We start from the raw sequence: 20,228 nt of genomic DNA on the forward strand, positions 1-20,228 counted from the left end.
GTGAGAGAGAATAAATAAGACAGCCCAATATTTTAAAAAATTGTTATTTTTTTCCCCCGCATATTTAGCATATTTCGCAACTTTCCGCATATTTCGCAACTTCCCACAATTTCACCGCATAAAATCACATAAAAACCCTGCATGTTTAATCGCATAATCAAGGATTTTAGCCCACATAATCAAGGAATTTAGCCCGCATAATCAAGGATTTTTGCCTGCGTTTTTCTGGAGGGTCTAGACCAGGGGTTCTCAACCTTTTTTGGGCCAGCGCCCCCCTGTCCATTATCCAGGTCTCTTAACGCCCCCATCAAAAAAAGTAGAATTATTTTCTTCCCTGAATATTAATGTTGACTAATATTCTGTGTTATATCATTTAAAAAAGCATGTCACTGAATGCCAAATAATAGATTTGATTTAACTGGGCAGTTGGAATATCATTATCATTAGTTTACCAGAGAGCAGAAAAGCCATGTGAATGTGAATTAAAATGATATTTATGAGTGTTAAACAAACTCAGACAAGAGCAGAGAATACAAACAGACTGCTACGGAACAGCAGCAATGTCACACATGTCCAGTGCAGAACAAACAGTAGGCTACAAAACTGTACATTAGGCCTACAGAACTAACAGGTCGGAAAGGTGTTGCATATCGCCAAATTGCGGGGGGGGGGAAGGTTAGTGTGAGCCCTGTGTAGTGGCAATTTATTATGTTACTTTATATGGTAAAGCCAAATGATTATATTATGCTTAGAAATTGTATTGGAGCAACTCAACCTGTTGAACCACAAGGGAGCATCCCGCCAAGGTCGTACCTGAAGAATCCGGCCCTCCCTAAGGGAGGATTGTAAGATAATAGTTTTCTGTAGTTGTCTTATATTTTACTTCCTGCACAGCAATCAGTCCTCTATAAAACACACACACACATTATACCCTGTGTGCACTCCTGCAGACTACTCTATACTCTGTGAGACATGTACCTTCGAGGCGCCTCGAATAAAGAACTTAAAAGACAACGCTGCCTGCTTTCACCAGTTTATTATTGATTACTCTCATTGTACATCTTTACAGTATTGACGAGTTTAAAATATCCACAACAAATTGGTGTCAGAAGAGTGGGATCTCTGAAAGCTCCGTCGGGGACACCCAGGGACGCTGGTGGTTGGCCGCCGGGATCCTCGGATTCTCCTCTACCTCGACAGAAAGTGTTACAGGACGAGAGGACCAGCGCCTGAGTGAAACTGATTGACTTCACGAGATCCAACGAACTCAATTCCTCTAAAATATCTGGTGAGATGTACAATTTCTAATTGTTTAAAAGTTAAAGTTAAATAACCTCCATGACATTTATTAAGCGGGTTGCTCAAAAGTAGGATATTTGGTATATCCGTAGGATAATTGGTATATCCGTCGTAAAAGGTTTTACGATCAGTTTTTGTGTGATTTGTACTGAGGAATAAATATCACATCACCGACGGGTGAAAAATAGTGTTTTGGTAACACGGGGTGTTTTGGTAACACTTAAAGACTTTCTCCATGGGGACAAAGCAAAGTAAGGGGGCAGAGCCTCCTGAAGGCCCAATTGTAGATGTCATGCGAGCAAAATATGGTGAAAGCAGTCTGTCTAAATTAAATATATGGATGGAAATGTTCGGATTTCCAAAGGGAGGATCTTTGAGTAAATTAAAAATCAAAGACCTAAAGGACAAATTACAAGAGTGTGAAGATGGAATGAGAAAGAAGAGTACAATTAAAGTAAAAGAGTTGGAAAAGATAGAAAGTCACAGAAAGTGGTTAAAATACTGGGAGGGTGAAGCAGAATGCCGTGAAAGGAGGCAGTTGGCCTCGGCAATAACGAAAATAAAGGTGGATGATGAAAGTGAAGGAAAAAGGGAAAATAAATGTTGTCCAAAATCACACAAGCCATTCCACCAGACATCCACTTCTCTGTATCCATCTCTTACAGGTACGAGGGACCCTCTCCTCGACCACGGATTTCCGTTCCACCCTCAGGCCCATCCACCTCCCCTGGCGTATCGAGACCCAAACCATCTGGACGCCGGTGCCATGGGTGGGGATCCAGCAGAGGCAGAAAAACAAGAAACGCCGCGACCGAAAAGACAAGGCCCAACTGACCATGGTCCAAGCCGTTACAACCGCCTGGTCACACCAACCCCAAGGAGACGGCCGTGGCAGGGGGGGCCAAAGAGGCAGGGGAGGTGTACGAGGCCGTGGAGGTTTCAGAGGAAAAGGCAGAGGACGAGGAGGCAACTACACTGGCAATAATGGTGCTTGTTTCCACTGCGGTGAAATGGGTCACTTTATCGCTGAATGTCCGAAGAACACCCAAAAGAAAGACACTCAATCTGCTCAAAACAATGACAATTCTTCAAACTGACATCGTCCGCGGGAGGAGGTGGAGGAAGAGGAGGGAATTCGGTCGAGTGAGACGGGACCTCTGCCTGCAGCATCAAAACAGGGAAGTGCCACACACACACACATCGTGCAAGCTATTGATACATTAGAAAATTTGAAAACATGCCTGTGGTTAAAGAGGGTACATATTTGAAATATGACACTGAAACAGCATTTAAGAAATTTCCCACACTAACTCTGGCTATCATGGGTGTTGATGTTACATTTTTGGTTGATTCTGGGGCTACACATTCTGTAGTAAAACTGGCAGATTTGCAAAATTGTAAATTTAGTGGTAGATTTATCCACTCAATAGGAGCTGCTGGTGTGACTGTAAAGGAGAAGTTTTCTTTACCAATTCAGTGTAGAGATAACGGTGATGCCAGCCATCCATTTCCCACATCAGTAAAACACAGTTTTCTTCTGTCATCTGTGTGCCCTATACATTTATTGGGCAGAGATCTGATCCTCCGGTTTGGCCTTGACCTCATTTCTACAAATGAGGGTCTAAAGGTCAGACGACCATCTCCTATGATGGTCCAAAAACTCGCATTTGACGAAGAATTGTTGTATGTGTATCAGTGGCTGGCAACATTTCCTGATTCTCAGAAACTGTTGCGTTTGGCCCGTCAGCATGTCTCCTCACTGGCTGTGTTTATGGAAGCTCTTCATTTGCATTGCACTGCTAGTGTTTCTGATGATAAATGCAAATACTATGATGAACAGTTTCTGTTGGAATGTGTGAATGATGAAATCATGCTTAAAACGATGTATTGGAGCTCGCTGCGCAGCGCTATTTCTGTCACACTCACACCCGCACAACACCAGCTGTATCAAATCCCAGGGGCGGTCCCACACATTTCATTAGCAAGGGGCCCCACTGATAAATGGAGGGATTTGGGTCCATTCTTTAAAGATTGGGAATCAATTACTGATTGGACAGCCACACACACACCTCAGATCATGTACTCTATGTCACATGATGTGTTTAAGTACGATGTCAACTGCAATGTACACGCGCTGCGTACTCTGGCTCTGATTGGGGATGATTCTGTTAACCCTGTGCCAGGCCCAGGGGAGCCTGTGTTTTCAGGTTACTCTCATATTTCTGAGCTTCCTGCCGCGCTAAAAGATGTGCCTCCGACACTCTGGGCAGCTCACAAATATGATGTTGGTCTAATCCGTTCTGCCAAACCTATTGTTATCACCCCAAAGTCTACCTACCGCCCAAACCAACCCCAGTACCCATTAAAACGTGAAGCTGTTGATGGCATCCGGCCAGTTTTTACCTCTCTGCTTAAACAAGGGGTCATTGTTCCATGTAATGATTCTCCGGTACGCACTCCAGTGTTTCCTGTTAAAAAGATCCGGGACAAACCTCCTGACGAATGGAGATTTGTGCAGGATTTACGAGCTGTAAATGAAGCCGTACATGCACGTGCGCCGCTCGTTCCAAATCCTTATCTCATTCTCTCTCAGGTTCCAGCCTCTGCAGCCTTTTTCACTGTTGTAGACCTCTCAAATGCATTTTTCAGTGTCCCTGTACACAAAGACAGTCAATTTTGGTTCGCATTTGAATATGAGGGTAAGCCATACACATTCACACGTTTGTGTCAAGGCTACTGCGAATCTCCCACTGTGTACAACCAAGCATTATGTACAAGTTTGGCCTCTCTACAAGTTTCCAAAGGCACCGCTCTCATACAATATGTTGATGACCTCATGATTTGCGCACCCACAGCAGAACAGTGTGAAGCTGACACCATCTCCTTGTTACAACACCTCGCAGCTGAGGGCCACAAGGCCAGTTTGTCTAAACTTCAGTATGTGCAAAAGACAGTTACATTTCTGGGTCACATCATTTCAGGAGAAGGAAAAACACTTTCAGATAAGCGTATTGCATCATTGGCTGCCCTGCCAAAACCTGTCACTAAGCGACAGATGATGTCATTTTTGGGTATGTGTTCATACTGCAGGTCATTCATTCCTAACTATTCTCCGCTCGAACAGCCACTCCGTACAATCACGCATGTCACCGGTTTGAAACCTGCGGATCGCCTTATATGGACGCCGGAAGCCGACGAAGCCTTCATTAACATGAAGCTGGCTCTCCAATCCCCGCCGACGCTAGGTCTGCCTGATCCTACCAAGCCTTTTACACAGGCAGTAGATGAACGCGATGGGTGTATGACCTCAGTTCTCCTTCAAGATCATGGGGGAAAACAGAGGCCTGTTGCCTATTTTTCCTCCAAGCTGGACACTGTAGCTGCTGGCCTGCCTAAATGTCTCCGTGCAGTTGCTGCAGCTGAAAAAGCTCTCAACTCTTCACGTGACATTATAGGTTATGCACCTTTAACACTGTTGGTTCCACATGCTGTTTCTCTCATCCTCTGTGAACAGAGAACATCACACCTCTCTGCTGCACGTTATCTTAGGTATCACACATGCCTGCTAGACATGCCTAATGTTGAAGTCAAACGCTGTACCACTCTGAACCCAGCATCTCTTATGCCTCTCCCAGAAGACGGTGACGAACACGACTGTGTTGCCGAGCTTCTTATTGTATGTACTCCCAGACCTGACTTAAAAGATGTACCCCTGACCAACCCTGACCTTGTTTTGTATGTTGATGGGTCCTGACCCTGTGGGCACTAATCGGGTGGGTTTCTCTGTTGTTTCAGATTCTGCTGTCCTCTGTTCCGGACCGCTCCCATGCCACCTCTCAGCACAAGCAGCAGAGCTCATAGCACTGACTGAGGCCTGCACTTTGGCAAAAGGCAAATCTGTAACTATCTACACTGACTTACGTTATGCCTTCGGGGTAGTACACGATTTTGGGGCTATCTGGAAGTGTAGACAATTCCTGAAATCTGACGGTAAGCCAGTGCTTAACCATGTCCTAGTTGCAGGCTTATTGGACGCCATTCTGCTCCCGTCTGAGGTCGCAGTATGTAAATGTGCTGCACACACCAGCAACACCGACCCCGTTTCATTAGGAAATGCTGCTGCTGACTCAGCTGCAAAGGCAGCCGCCCTGATTCCTCTCGCACCACACGCACACTCGTTTGTTAACATCCCTGTTTCCTCCATCACTGACAATATGTCGTCACTAACTGCCATGCAGCAGTTAGCTCCACCAACAGAAAAAGCACAGTGGAAAACTGCTGGTGCTACCTTTGACCCCACCTCCAGCATTTGGGTTGGTCCAAATTCCAATCCATGTCTCCCGAGGCATTTTTTCTCACATTTTGCTAAATTGACACATGGGTTGGATCATGTGTCAAAAGGGGGGATGTTAGAGGCTATCAATCAACATTGGTTCACAAGGGGATTCACAGTAACAGCTCAAAAGCATTGTGAAGCATGCTTAATTTGCATTACGCAAAATTCTGGTAGACCGGTAAAGGTTACAGGAACAGGTGCACACCCACCCCCAACTAGACCATTTGAGCACCTAATGCTGGATTTCATCGAACTTAGTCCATCCGAGGGTAAGAAACACTGTCTTGTAATGGTTGACATGTGGTCCAAATGGGTTGAAGCATTTCCGGTAAACGCACAGACAGCAAATGCTGTGGTTAAAGCTTTACTAAGGGAAATTATTCCTAGATGGGGGATACCAAGCAAGATCTCTAGCGACAATGGTTCACATTTTGCTAATGAGGCCATTGCACAGATAGGAGAATACCTTGGCATGGACATCAGAAAGCATTCTGCTTACCATCCACAGAGTGGTGGTGCGGTGGAAAGAGAGAACGGTACAATCAAAAACAAGCTAGCAAAATGCTGCGCAGACACAGGTTTATCCTGGACACAAGCCCTGCCCATTGTGCTGATGTACATGAGGATGCGGAAACGAACACGGAGTAAACTCAGCCCGTTTGAAATCCTTTTTGCAGCTCCTCCACAGATTGGGATCAAGGCTCCAGGATGTCCTCTCCCCTCCACAACTTTGTGTGAGGATGCTATGTTGTCATATTGTGTTAACCTGTCATCCAATTTAGCAGATATCAGACGCCAGGTAGCGGCAGCTCTACCTACCCCTGCTACTGGTCCACTCCACCGTATCCAACCAGGCGACTTTGTGCTGGTCAAGGACTTCCGGAGAAAGAGCTGGAGATCCAGCCGTTGGCAAGGTCCCTACCAGGTGCTTCTCGTCACCCAGACAGCGGTCAAGGTCGCCGAGAGAGCCACGTGGGTCCACGCCAGCCACTGCAAAGCTGTCATCTCCGCCCCAGTCTAGCCGGTCCAGTAGAAACAGACGACGACAAGTGACGTGCCAAGTCACCACCAGCACCACACACGCAGCACATACACCCTAGTACCACACACAAGACTCATGAGCGACGGCCAGCTGTGCTTTTTCATATGCCTCTGGTTCCTCGTCTGTGCCGTCATTGTGTGGGGTTTAATTGAAATGGTCATGAAGGCTCGGGCTCAGTCAGACTAGACACATCCACGAAGCAGAGGACGACACCAACATAAACTTTGTGCCTGATCGCTGGCGAGTGATTGAAGATGGAACCCCTCGGACCAGAATTGGCTAACGCCCACCTTGAAAGACGACAACGCAACCGTGAGCAATGCAGAAACTGTTGGAGGGTCTGGACACTAGTAGAGTGGATCCTTTGCATATTCCTTATGGGTTTTGTGTTTGCCATAATCCTATACTTCATGTATCCATGGTTAGTACACAATCCTCTAATCAAAGTCAAAGTAGCAAAAAGGTACGTTGGGGAATCCGGGAGAACCGTATGGTCAAAGGGGCTTATCAAAGCAGGGATTGGTAACATTACTCTGGGAGAAGGGGAAGATAGCACAGTGCAGTTAGACCCGTGTAACTACTTCCCTTGCCCCGACCCTATGAAGCTGGGGCGGGCAGACGTTTACATCTGCTATGTAATAGATGGCACTTACACTAGTACCCACTGTTCCGGAGGATGGGCTTTGGTTTTATGGACCACCTCACGCAAGGACTGGGGTTATACCTTATGGGCCGACAAAACAAAAATCAAAAGGAGACTATCTATCTCTAAAGTCAACTCATCAAGTCCCGCCGTCCTACTACAACTACAGGAGGCCAAAATATCAGACAGGGGCTATTACGTTGTTTGCGCGTATGTATCTGGCAAAGACCCATGTGGCGCGTTTTATATAGACATCACCCCCAAAAACGACACCCCTAAAGCCAAACCTCTAACACAACTTCTAACATCAATAGGTACATCAACCGTTCTGAAACATGACCCTTCCGTAGGTAACAGCATTGACGACTTAAAAGACGACGTTTGGAAAACTAGTAATAGACTAGACGGTAACGTATGGTGGCACGCGTTCACCCCAGCCGTCTAGAAAACCTTACCCATAGTCTCTGCATTAGTAGAAGGAAAAACCGCATAGGCTTACACCTTGGCACAACCACGGGTTGTACTCGTATCATAAAAAACACATGCGGCGCTGAAAAATTCAATCTCAAAGACTGTCTAGTAAAAGGATTTCCCGATAGAATCAATTCGTCCCAAGCATTCCCTAATGTCACGCATACCTCTCTTCTCCTAGCATGGCCTACCGATGCTGGGGCAGGGGCTCCGCAAGACTATGTGTGGCTGTGCGGAAACAAGTTGTATCAAGTCTTAGCACCCTTTTGGACGGGCACGTGCACCTTAGTGGATTTGACTCCAGCAATCACCGTTCTCGACTCATTGATGCATACTACACACCACTATCCAGAATTCAGACATCCCGACCACCATAGGGCTAAGAGGGCTTCAATGACATCTCACGGCGAGAAGGGTTTCAGCGGGGCATTCCCCTGGTGGGGCTCCGTGAATAACGCTCATAATATAGACAAAATACACACACGATTGGAAAACCTCACTTTCGAAGTTACTCAAGGTTTTCAGGCACTGAATCCGTTTATGGTAGCAACTAGAAATATGCTAATGCAACATCAATTTGCTCTAGATATCCTGTTTGCCTCAAGGGGGGGGGGGGCTATGTCACGTTATTGGAGACTCTTGTTGCACATACATTCCAGACATATCAGAGAACATGACACCATACAACACCTTAACGCACTTCTGGCAGACATGAAGGCTGACGATGTGGACTACGACCCTATAGGCTGGAACTGGTGGTCCTGGCTCACATCGGGAGGGTGGGAAGGTTGTCTGGCCAGAATAGTCACGCCACTCCTCACCATCATAGCTTTGCTCCTCTGTTGTACATGCTGTGTAGTTCCCCTCATGAAGAAATGTTTTTCTAGTATGATCTCCTCTGCATTCGTACAATACACCGCTCTACCTCAAACCATTGACAAAGTTACGACCAACCCAGATTCAGCCCCCACTGATTCCGACACTGAAGAGTCAGACACTGAACTGTAAAATTGTGTGTAAAATTGCCATTCCCTCTTTTCAGTATTCTTTTTCTTTCTACATACGGAGTCTGTCCTCCACAAAAACAGCCACTTTCCATGATATGTTTATGATGTGTTTACTTAAACCAGCGATGGAGTGTATTCATTGATGTGTTATATCAGTCTATCCTGTCATTTGTTTTATTTTCTTGATTGATCAAATATGATCAAAAGGGGGGAATGTAGTGGCAATTTATTATGTTACTTTATATGGTAAAGCCAAATGATTATATTATGCTTAGAAATTGTATTGGAGCAACTCAACCTGTTGAACCACAAGGGAGCATCCCGCCAAGGTCGTACCTGAAGAATCCGGCCCTCCCTAAGGGAGGATTGTAAGATAATAGTTTTCTGTAGTTGTCTTATATTTTACTTCCTGCACAGCAATCAGTCCTCTATAAAACACACACACACATTATACCCTGTGTGCACTCCTGCAGACTACTCTATACTCTGTGAGACATGTACCTTCGAGGCGCCTCGAATAAAGAACTTAAAAGACAACGCTGCCTGCTTTCACCAGTTTATTATCGATTACTCTCATTGTACATCTTTACAGTATTGACGAGTTTAAAATATCCACAACACCTGCGCTTGGTGGTTCTCCGCCAGTTTCTTCACTGCGGGTTGCAGAGAACTTAGTTTCAGTCGCAGTGCACCTGAGGCCATCAAGTTCAAGCGATTGCGGTACTTGGACTGCATGTGGAGGACCTGGCTGAATCCCTGCTCCACGAGGTATGTGGTTGGGAAAGCCAGAAGAAGCAGCCTCGCTTTCTCCCAGAGAGCCGGGTAACGCTGAGAGTATTTGACCCAAATGTTGCCTCATCGTCACTCTGGATGTCGATGAGATGCTCCTGTATTGCTGGCTCGCATTCCGCCACGTCCGCCTGAAAGGGCTGCACCACCCAGGTGGGAACATCGAGGTCCAAAAGATCTCTGAAGCGGATCTTCAAGTCGGCATTCACCATCCTCAGGTGGTCTGTGTAAATGAGGAGGCGCTCATCGGTAAGAGCCTCAGACACCTGCAATGAGTATAACCAGGAAATTGTTATCGGTGCAGAATGTTACCATCCGATTTTAAACTGGTTATTTTATTGCTAATTAGTTTACTAATTGATGTTTCTTTATTCTCATAATACATTCAGAACATAAGTTATTTATACTAACCAGGAACACAAATATAGTGTTGCATAGAGTAGCCTACATTTATTACATGTATTATTTATTATTATCATTATTTAGTAGCCTAGGCTAGATCACCTTGGTCAACAGCGGGAAATGAGCAAACTGCCTCCTGCCTATGCTCTGCCGGTATAGATCCAGCCTGGAGGTGAGACTGTGGATGACCGCCTTGCTCTGGATCAGAGTAACTCCTTTTCCTTGGAGCTTCAGCGTGACTTCATTCATTTTGCCAAAGAAGTCTGCGAGGTACATGATGTCGCAGCGGCTGGATGACACCTGTTCCTTGAGAGCTGCATCCACCTCCTCCAGGAACTCCACGATGCTGTCAAACAGCTCACAAAAACGAGCAAGGCAGTTTCCTTTTGAGAGCCAGCGGACATCAGTGTGGAGAAGAAGACGCTCAAAGGTCTCATCATTTTCCTGACACAGCTGTCGGAACAATCTGTTATTCAGGGCGTGGGCTTTTATTTTGTTTATTGCCTTTACTGCAACATTGAGAGACTCGTGGAGAGGTGGACTTTTAGATTTGGCCACCAGGTTGTGGCGGTGCAAGACACAGTGGACTGTGAGGACATGCGGGACCTGCTCCTTCAGCAGAGTGGTGAAGCCACGGTACCTGCCGACCATGGAAGGGGCACCGTCAGTAGCACATGCGAGGATGTTGTTGATCGGGATTGACTTATCCTGTAGATAAGCATCCAGTGCATTAAAAATGGTCTGGCCCTTGGTGTCTGTGACCAGATATTTGGAAAAAAAAAAATCCTCAGCCATCTCCTGACTGTTGGAGGTGCTATAGCGCAGAGGTTCTCAATTGTTTTTCAGCTAAGGACCCCTTACAAGATAGAGAATACACCAAGGACCCCCTCATTCTGATTTGTGATTTTGGGCTATATAAATAAAAATTGACTTGACTTGACATGTATGTCCCTTGGAATAATCTGACGTAGCCTATTTTTTACACTTCTATAGTGTTAGTTATGTGAAAGAACAACACGAGAGCAATGTATTAGAAATATATTAGATATGTGTTAAAAATATTTGCACCATCTCAACATAGAATACCCATAAAACAATCAATCAATTAGCTGCAAGTAACACTGTACCTAAACAAAATATCAAAGGGAAATCAAGAGAAAAGTGATCATTTGAAGTGCATTTCAGAACACACACACACACACACACACACACACACACACACACACACACACACACACACACACACACACACACACACACACACACACACACACACACACACACACACACACACACACACACACACACACACACACACACACACAACACATCCAGTGTTTCACTCTTAGTTAAAATTCAATGATTTATAAAAGTCTAATAACAAAATAAATGCAGGCTATAAACAATTGAACACATGCCTGCATTGCAACATATATCAAGTAAATTGCAAAACAACTGCAACGCTACAATCCCAAACCACTACTTGTAATGGCAGCCAGCTCTGGACACTTTTGGAGTGATGCAAGGCAGTCCATGAAGCTGATTGCTTCTCTCTGCAAGTTAAGACACACATATCAAACTAAATCAATAAATGCAACATACAGTATCTGACATTTCTGTTGCTCACACACACACACACACACACACACACACACACACACACACACACACACACACACACACACACACACACACACACACACACACACACACACACACACACACACACACACACACACACACACACACACACACACACACACACACACACACACACACACACACACACACACACACACACACACACACACACACACACACACACACACACACACACACACACACACACACACACACACACACACACACACACACACACACACACACACACACACACACACACACACACACACACACACACACACACACACACACACGTGAGCAGGAACGATCCAGAACAGCGTTCCGGCACCTTCTATTAATAAGTAAATAAATCTGATTGGCAGTTTCATACATAATAATGTCAAGAGAGTTCACAGGGCTGCCAACTCTCACACAATTGACATTTTTCACACGCTCTCAGCCACAAGTCCATTTTCTCAAGCAGTGAAAAACAAATTCATATATCATAACTGATAATGTCATGGTGCGAAAAGAGGACACTACTGCACATTGCGCAACAGCAGCACCAGGCAGCAGACCATCTGAATAGCGAGAAATATACACAAATGTATTATATTGTAACTTATTCCCATACAACGTAATCTCAGTCAGTCTCACTTCTGCCGCTCTCCCTCTCCTCTCGCGCCAGTGCGATGAGCCGCGCAGAGCCGGACACATCAGTGGACTCATCCAATTGAACCACGAATTTAGACCCTCTCAGTCTTTCCAGCAGTTTTGATTTGATATCAGCAGACTGTCCTAAATTCGTCGTCTGCTCTTTAGCAGAAACAGACGTAACATTAACCATCCGTTGTTGTTGCTGGCGGTAGTCCTCGCACTTCCTCTCAAAAAAAGCCCGGTCTTTTTTTACATAATCTGGATGCTTGGTCTCGAGGTGCCTCTTCAATTTGGCAAGCTTCATCGCCTCATTGGCAAGACACCGCAGGCATATCAGACATTTCGGTTTCCCTTCCACTTCAATAAATCCATATTGGAGATACTCCTCATCGTATTTCTTAACTTTTTTTTGTTTTTCATTTACTTCATTTGTAGCCGTAACCGGTAGTTTTAAAAATCTGTCCAACTTCGTAGTATGCTAGCCGTGTTATATCTCTATGATGCTAGCAGTGGCGCTCTGACTGACGTACCAGTTATTGTTGTTTCCATGGTAACGGGTGACGCGCTTGATTTTTTAATGTATAGATTTGTTAGATTAGAACGTAATATATGAACTATTTTAGATTAAAAAAATAAAATATTATTTGTTGAACTATGAAGCCTTTTGTAAAAAAAAAAAAAAATGATATGATAATTTAAATGAATGAATCTGAAAACTTTTCAGGGACCCCCTGGCAGAGTGCCACGGACCCCCGGGGGGTCGCGGACCCCACTTTGAGAACCACTGCTATAGCGGACATAGGCCATCAACAGAACATTGTTGTCAGAAGTGGTTGTCTCATCCAGCTGAAGGCTGAATGGAGTTTCCCGCAGGATGGCACACAGCTGCTCCTCTATATCAGCGCCCATTTCATCAATCCTGCGTGCTACGGTGTCATTACTGAGTGGGATGGATTTCAGCACCTGTGTGGGATCAGGCTCCATCACAGTAGATATGACCTCTTTGATGGCAGGGAGTACCAACTTCTCTCCGATTGTGAACGGCTGCCCACAATTGGCTATCACCAAGGAGATGTTATATGACGCTATTAGCCCGCTGTCAGTCTGGGTGGTCTTCCTAGCGAAGAGACTGCTGATGGTGCTCCTACAATGTTTCTCTTTGAGGGCCTGGAAGAACGGACGCTCCATTTTGCTGATGTGATATGATTTTTGTTGTTTTATGATGCTAATATTTAGGGGGGGGGGGGGGGGGGTAGTGTCACGATATGGCGGCAAACGCTAGAGGGCTAGCTGGTGACATGACAAGACATCGTGCCGGGAGCGGACCGGAAGTCGTTGTAATTTTGAACAAACAGAGCTCTGTGTGGAGCAGCCTGGCTAGCTAGCTCTTCCATGTCTTAGCAGACATAGAAACGGGTATTATTTTCATAAACTGACCACTTAGTTCGAATCTGTTAGTGGAATTTGTCATATCAAAACATATCAAAATTTAACAAAGTGACACAGATTATTAACAGTCGCGATCCCAAAATTACAACGACTTCCGGTCCGCTCCCGGCTGCTTTTTGTAGGGTACGTTCGTAAATGCGCTCAGAGCGCTCCGAGCGTCCCCGTTCCACAGTCCAGAGCGCTGCGCTCTGAGCGCTCACAGCTGGGTGCTCTGGCGGAACAGACGCGTTGTCCGAGCGGACTGACCGTTCGTGCATTTACGAACGTACCCGTAATAACACTGCTGACAGCTGACCAATCGCAAGCAGAGTTGTGGTTTCCTATAGCAACAAAAGATGCTGACAGCTGCTTTTTGTACAGGAAAAGACGCTGTGGCCAGCGTTTTTCATGACAAAAAGACATTATGCGTGAACGCCCCCCAAGAACACCTCAACGCCCTCCTTTCAAAAATATTGCTTCCAGCGCCCCCCGATGTTCTCTGAACGCCCCCTGGGGGGCGGTACCGCCCCCGTTGAGAACCAGTGGTCTAGACAGGGCACTCACACAGTGCACATTAACAGCAGGGTCAGGCTTTATAATGCTCTACATGATCACCGTCAAATGAGACAATCATAGCCATTAACTCATGCATTGATTTGGTGATTAGACACGTTCCACAACAACGTACTCTGTTTATGTGTGTATGAAAGACCACCCTGTGCTGCAATGGGTCAACAAGTTCTCTAAGTGAGAACAGGCAAAGAAATTCAGACCCAGTCCAATACAACATTTCATTATTATGACTTTGTTGGTGGAATTCTACTGAGACATTAATTGTTTAAATAAGAAGGATCCCTCTTTAACCACACACGAATGGAAACTAAAAGGTAATATTGAAAGACTGAACATAGCAAAAACAAAGTGAGTCAAATATAAAGAGATGGAATACTATTTAGTCAAACCATCATCCCAAATGTATGAGCCCCCACTTTGCAGACCTGTGAGGATCAGTGTTCAGAGGACACGGTGACTCCCAGCTGTCTGCTTCTCAGGACGACGCAAACACTTAGACATAAAGAGATCAGTGTGGAGGACGCTTCCTCAGAAACTGCACAGAAGTCACGTAGAAGGTTGCTGTGAGTTCAAACACACTCAATATTGAATGTCATTCTCTCCCTTGCAACACTGGCAGTTATAAACGCCTTAAAGAGGTTGAAGTATATTATATCTGGAGGCACACAGATGTTTACCTCCTTCCACCTGGTTACGTTTCACTGGCCTGTCCCAATTGTTCTCCAAGGCAAATCTACTGATTTGACATGACGTCCAGCTCACTAGTCATGGGAGTGCTACACAGTCACAGTGGAATAAGTCAGTATCATTTATTCAGTTGAATTGGCTGTTCTGAAACTCAGCACCTGATATGCTATGGTTAGTGGCAGTGGTGTAGTGGGGATTTTTTTACTGGGGGGACGCTATTTTAATTAGGTCATCCCAAACAATGCCACACAAGTGCACACACGCGCAGTGCACTCACAAAACAGGCAGACAGGTCCACAGAAACTACTGGTATGCTTAGTCCTACTTTAGTTACTGTACTGCAAAAAGCAGACAGCACTGCGCTCAACACTGAAGTATTATTTGAATTATTTGAAGGATTAAAGTAACATGTTATGGCAGGAAAGTTCAATCTGGTATATTCATTTTAATGTCACTGTTAAACTTGTGATTTCTGCATTGAGTGACTTCTGCCTAGCAGATACCAAGAAGAGGCCCCTAGGGTCTCTCTGTTAATTATCAATAGTTCTTGCAATTAACAGGGGAATTCCCAGATACATTTTCAGATGTAAGGCAGTTAAAGTCTTGTAGAATTAATGATTTATCTCCTACACATCCTGCAGGCCTTGTGACTTGGGTCACCCAGCAGTAAACGAGATAAACGTCCTTTTGAGCTTATCAATAAAATGTATTCATTCCTAGTAAGCTGACTTTGGGGTGAAGGGAAGTTCAGGGAAGCCATTAAGCCACAAGAACAATTAACTTATGTTGCTTGACTGATGCGGTGACTGTCATGGGACGATGGCGTTTGGATATTTACAAATATGGCTTTCATACAAAAAACAGGTGACTGTTGTGTGATAAGATACATGATAGGATGTGTGTGTTGAAGATGTTTAGGGGGAATGAGTATGTGTCTTTTCAAAGAGTCCTCTGTCATGACTCCAAATCATTGATTGGGGGATCTGCCTGAGGGCAGAGGGACAAACACACACACACACGCACACACACGCGCACAGAAGCAACATGGAATCAACAACTGCGGACTTACTACCTGGGATCCCGCCCAGAAGGGAAACCGACCAATGGAACACTGCCAACTCACTGTCTAGCTCGCTCAGAAGTGAACTCTGTGTATAAATGTTGTGATCATTTTGTAGATCGGCGCTCTTGTTTTTGACTTGCCGTTCCTGAGACGTGTCTCACACGGTGGTAGAACCTGAGCCCGGAGTACTCTGCAGAGTGCTTCGTGATTAGGTGATCGTGGCAGCGGGGTGTGGTTTGGGCGCTGGCTACTGGAGTGAAGGGAGTGGCTCGGCCGGAGGCCAGACAGCTGATCGGAATCAGGTAATCAGTGCGGGAAGAAAAGCATGTCGTAACCTGGTTCTGGTCTGTTATGCAGTAGGCGGGATCCTGGAAGGTCGCGAAAGGACCTGTGAAGCTTCCCACCCGGGCAACGTTTGAGACCCGCGCATATTGTTGTTTGGAGATAATAAACGCCTGTGGTCAACCAACCTGCTCTTTCCGTCCCTGTTTAAACCCTGTGTGAGCGGAGAGGCTCACAGTGATGTATTTGTATGTTTTTGCCATTAAAGCAGATTATTGTTTAACCCTTATCCTGGCTGCTTTGAATTTTTCCTTCTTTTGAGAACCCGCTCATATAGGAACGGCGCGGAGCAGAGATTCTGCCCCAACAAATGGTTTTGTTATGTGTTTAGATTAAATTGTCCATTAAAAAACTGTTCAGCTTAGGTCTAGCTTTAGACTTTGATAGTAAAAGAGTATTTAGGCTTATTTTTGTATATCTGACATTTTTTAAATATGTTAGCTATTCACTAGATAGAGACATGGCATTACTCTCCATTTGTTAAGAACATTTCTGAAGATTAAATATTTGTTTCATTTCTAATATTCCTATTTAAGACGTAATTTTAGAGTAACAAGGCTGATGCTGAAATTGGAAAATGTGGTAGTGGTTTGCATGATGTAAACAAAAAAAGGCTGTGTTTGTTCAACCACCAGTTAGATCTGAAACAGTAATAATGATTGATTTGGCCAAAGCTTAGTTTAACATCCTGATGTAACATTATGAGGTATGTTCACTTCTAAGGGTAAACAAATTGATAAAATGGATATTGTTATTATTATTGATTTAATTTGGAATATTAATTCAAAAGGCCGTTTTCTGCAGGTTCACTTAAGAATGCCTTGCATGAACATTTGTCAGGTATTGTGTTTCCTAGGGGCGGTATATTAATAATTAATGTATTGATAATTTGTTTGTTAAACATCTGAAGAAAATGGTGCTGCGAACACGAGAAAAACTTTGTTGCATTGGTTGACATCAACAAAATGATGTCACTAGTACAACTCCAGCTAGTAGAATATTAAAGTCTCTGCAGAGCAAGACACATGGACAAAAAGACTGACACCAAATGACCTTTGATCCTGACTGACAGTGTGACTTGAGAAAAGCACTATCAATGACTGACTCTGGGGCTGACCGAACTTGACTTTAAAACCTGACAGTGTGAGTGTGAATGAAATGTCTGCATCTGATCAGTGCAACTGCATGATTCTAAAACAATGACTAACCAAGCATGTTTTTGGACTAACACATTATTCTGGAGCTCCAAGGGAAACGAGAGGTTTCCTAAAAAATGTTGACATGTTTCTAATATTGACTGAGTTATAACAGGAACACAGATGCAGAATCAGTGGCCAAGGGGCTACTGAGAGAGGTAATTCCAGAATGAGAATGAGAAGGTGAACTGTGATAATGAAAACAATTTTGTAATATTTCAGGTATTAAAGTAACTGAGGTTTGAAATGTAGAAAGAACATATTACAGCTAAGTTAAAACATAGTAATGTAATGAGATAGAATTTAATTTAGACAACATCTTGTAACTAGCCTGGTAAAGAAGTAAAATCCATAGACTGTTTAGATCATTATTGGGATGTACAGATGTAGCACTGAATTTTGGACTCCAGCTTACAGCTTCCTGCCTACGACCTGCCAAAGACCAGTATAGAGGAATGTTAAGCCCTCCCACTATTTTTCCAAGAGGAAGTTGCCAGATTTTCAATTTCAGGTTTTAACCAGGAGATGGCGCTTCATTCACAAATACAGAAAGACAAGTTTCATGGACTTTCAGTTGTGTTTTGAAGAGCATTTGAACACATCAATATTTTAGATCAACTAAAGTATATCTAATCTTGTAATTCAATAATATATAGTCTTTATATATTAAATAATCATAATGTAAATGTTTACATTACACTTCTTTATTTGTTATGCTCATACTTTAACCTTTACAATCATTTGCTTTAATATGCAGTATATTTTTGTGTTTGCTTCCTCCTGCTCCCTTTCGGACACATACTGTATGATTTATTATTATTATTAATATGAAGATATTATTAAGATAAGATAAGATGTTACTTTATTGATTGAACATTTCAGTTTAGAATGTGGTGTCCCACAGTAATTCAAAAGGCTCACAGGTCACATTCCGAACATTATTTTAAACAATAGGTGCTTTCACACCGTCTACAGTTTGATTTGTATAGAGGGAGCTCTGTCAGTTTTCGAATTACCCATTTGCTTTCGGGGAGCCCTATTTTTCAGAGCACATCCTGCTACTAAATATGTCACACGAACGCTCTGTTGACTAGCGCAGCAGCGCGGATGCGATCAATTGCTATAAAAACAATCTTCTACTAATACAGACGGTGTCACTATGCCGGCGGATGTGGCCGTTGTTGAAGCCTCTTCAGGCTCCGCATCGGCAGGCCTCTCCCTCGGTGTGGAGCTGTCAAGCTCGACCCTAACGCTGCTTACAGCCGGCCAACTAAAAGTTGTTTTCCGTTCACGTTGTCATTTTTAGACTCCTTCGCTTCTTTGCTTGTGAATCCAAAAGCTGTGACGCTTGGCTGTTTTCGTTTTGCCATATTTTTTTATTACACAGCCAGAGTTAAAAAAATATCAATATGTACATTTAAAATACCGCGCCGGCATCACCGCCATAACCATAGCAACGTAAGTAAGAATGCAGCGCCGCCACGTACAGATGGCAACACCCAGACATATTCACAAATATAAAACAAATATTCAGAAACTGTAATGAACAATAACTATTATTTATTTCAAGAACTGTTATTTACAGAAACTCAACATTTCTAATCTGTGTGACACAAATATGCACGATTGTTTTGGGCTCCCCCTATTTATCTCAAAGTCAGCCATCAGGGGAGCTCCCTCCCTCTTCGGGGGAGCCAAGCTCCCCCTAGCTCCCCCCCATTTCGAACAGTGTCTGTGGCTGAATGGCCAGCGATTAGGTGCGGCGCATTTATCATTGGTGATCAGAGCTAACTGCCTGCCGTCAGATTTCATTTAAAAAACAGATCTGATTTTAAGACTATTTCTGCGCTCATAAAGAATGATAAGAATAAGAATAATGCGTATTGAACTGGTTTAATTAATTAGTGAGTTTATTTAACACTAGAACCGCCAATCGGGTCAATTTGTGTGATGTGTGTTGTGTGTGTGCAATGTAACTTTTTTTCAATAAAATATTAAAGTCTCCCAGTCCGTGACTTTTCCTGAAAGTGTGTTATGTAGCACCCTATGTTGTTAAACATTGCATTCTAATAGCGGGATTTGACGGGTTTAGGTAGGCCTATACAAAAACCTCTGGCGGTTCTAGTGTTAAGGTAATTAGGTACAGTAGAAGCCCTTTTTTATCAGTAACGAATTTAGCAGTTGAACATAAAAGTCAACTAACTGAGGATCACTTGCAATGACAGTGTTGTGTCTAACTGTAAGCTTCTCACTCAGAGTAACCTACCGTTAATTTTGCTGCTGGCGAAGAAAGATCAAGGGGGGAGGGGGGGAGAGAGCTGTGGTTGATGGACCATTAGTTGTGTAAATACACAGCTGAGAGCTGCCGTTTCATTCAGACTGTTTAAAAAACTGTAACAACGGACTCATTTTCTTAGCGGATGCATGTCAATTTAAATCAATACATACAACTATTTTTTAAATCAATACATACAACTATTTTTTAAATCAATAAAAACATTTTCTAAATCCATAAAAGCATTTCAATTAATATTGGGAGTCATGTCGTTACTTTGTTGAGAATGTGGCCGTGTATTAAGCGGGATAATTTGCAGCGACTTGTTCCTTATGGGGAAAATAACACCCGTCATGTGTGTAGAGGTGTGTGTGGTTAAAACACTTTCATGAAGT

General features: G+C 43.9%; 2 protein-coding genes and 1 long non-coding RNA gene across 3 annotated transcripts in view; 1 reads left to right on the forward strand and 2 right to left on the reverse strand.

Moving 5' to 3' along the window:
* LOC307029401 lies at nucleotides 1–9,335 on the forward strand. Its single transcript, XR_013805316.1, has 2 exons — nucleotides 1–1,288; nucleotides 5,095–9,335. It is a non-coding gene; the product is annotated as an uncharacterized lncRNA (long non-coding RNA).
* The window catches only part of adamts17 (ADAM metallopeptidase with thrombospondin type 1 motif, 17), a 308,092-nt gene that overhangs the window by 170,926 nt on the left and 116,938 nt on the right, over nucleotides 1–20,228 (reverse strand). The gene's annotated exons all lie outside the window — the stretch shown is intronic.
* LOC307029396 (protein FAM200C-like) overlaps nucleotides 8,859–20,228 on the reverse strand; it is a 23,575-nt gene continuing 12,205 nt past the window's right edge. The window contains exons 2-3 of the mRNA XM_079665337.1: nucleotides 10,092–10,697; nucleotides 8,859–9,853 (exon numbers count right to left, since the gene is read on the reverse strand). Coding sequence (XP_079521463.1) covers nucleotides 9,506–9,853; nucleotides 10,092–10,697 — 954 coding nt within the window. The 3' untranslated portion in view covers nucleotides 8,859–9,505. The remainder of the gene's footprint in view (nucleotides 9,854–10,091; nucleotides 10,698–20,228) is intronic.

This window comes from Notothenia rossii (genome assembly GCF_949606895.1).
Source record: "Notothenia rossii genome assembly, chromosome: 2".
Classification (NCBI taxonomy): domain Eukaryota; kingdom Metazoa; phylum Chordata; class Actinopteri; order Perciformes; family Nototheniidae; genus Notothenia; species Notothenia rossii.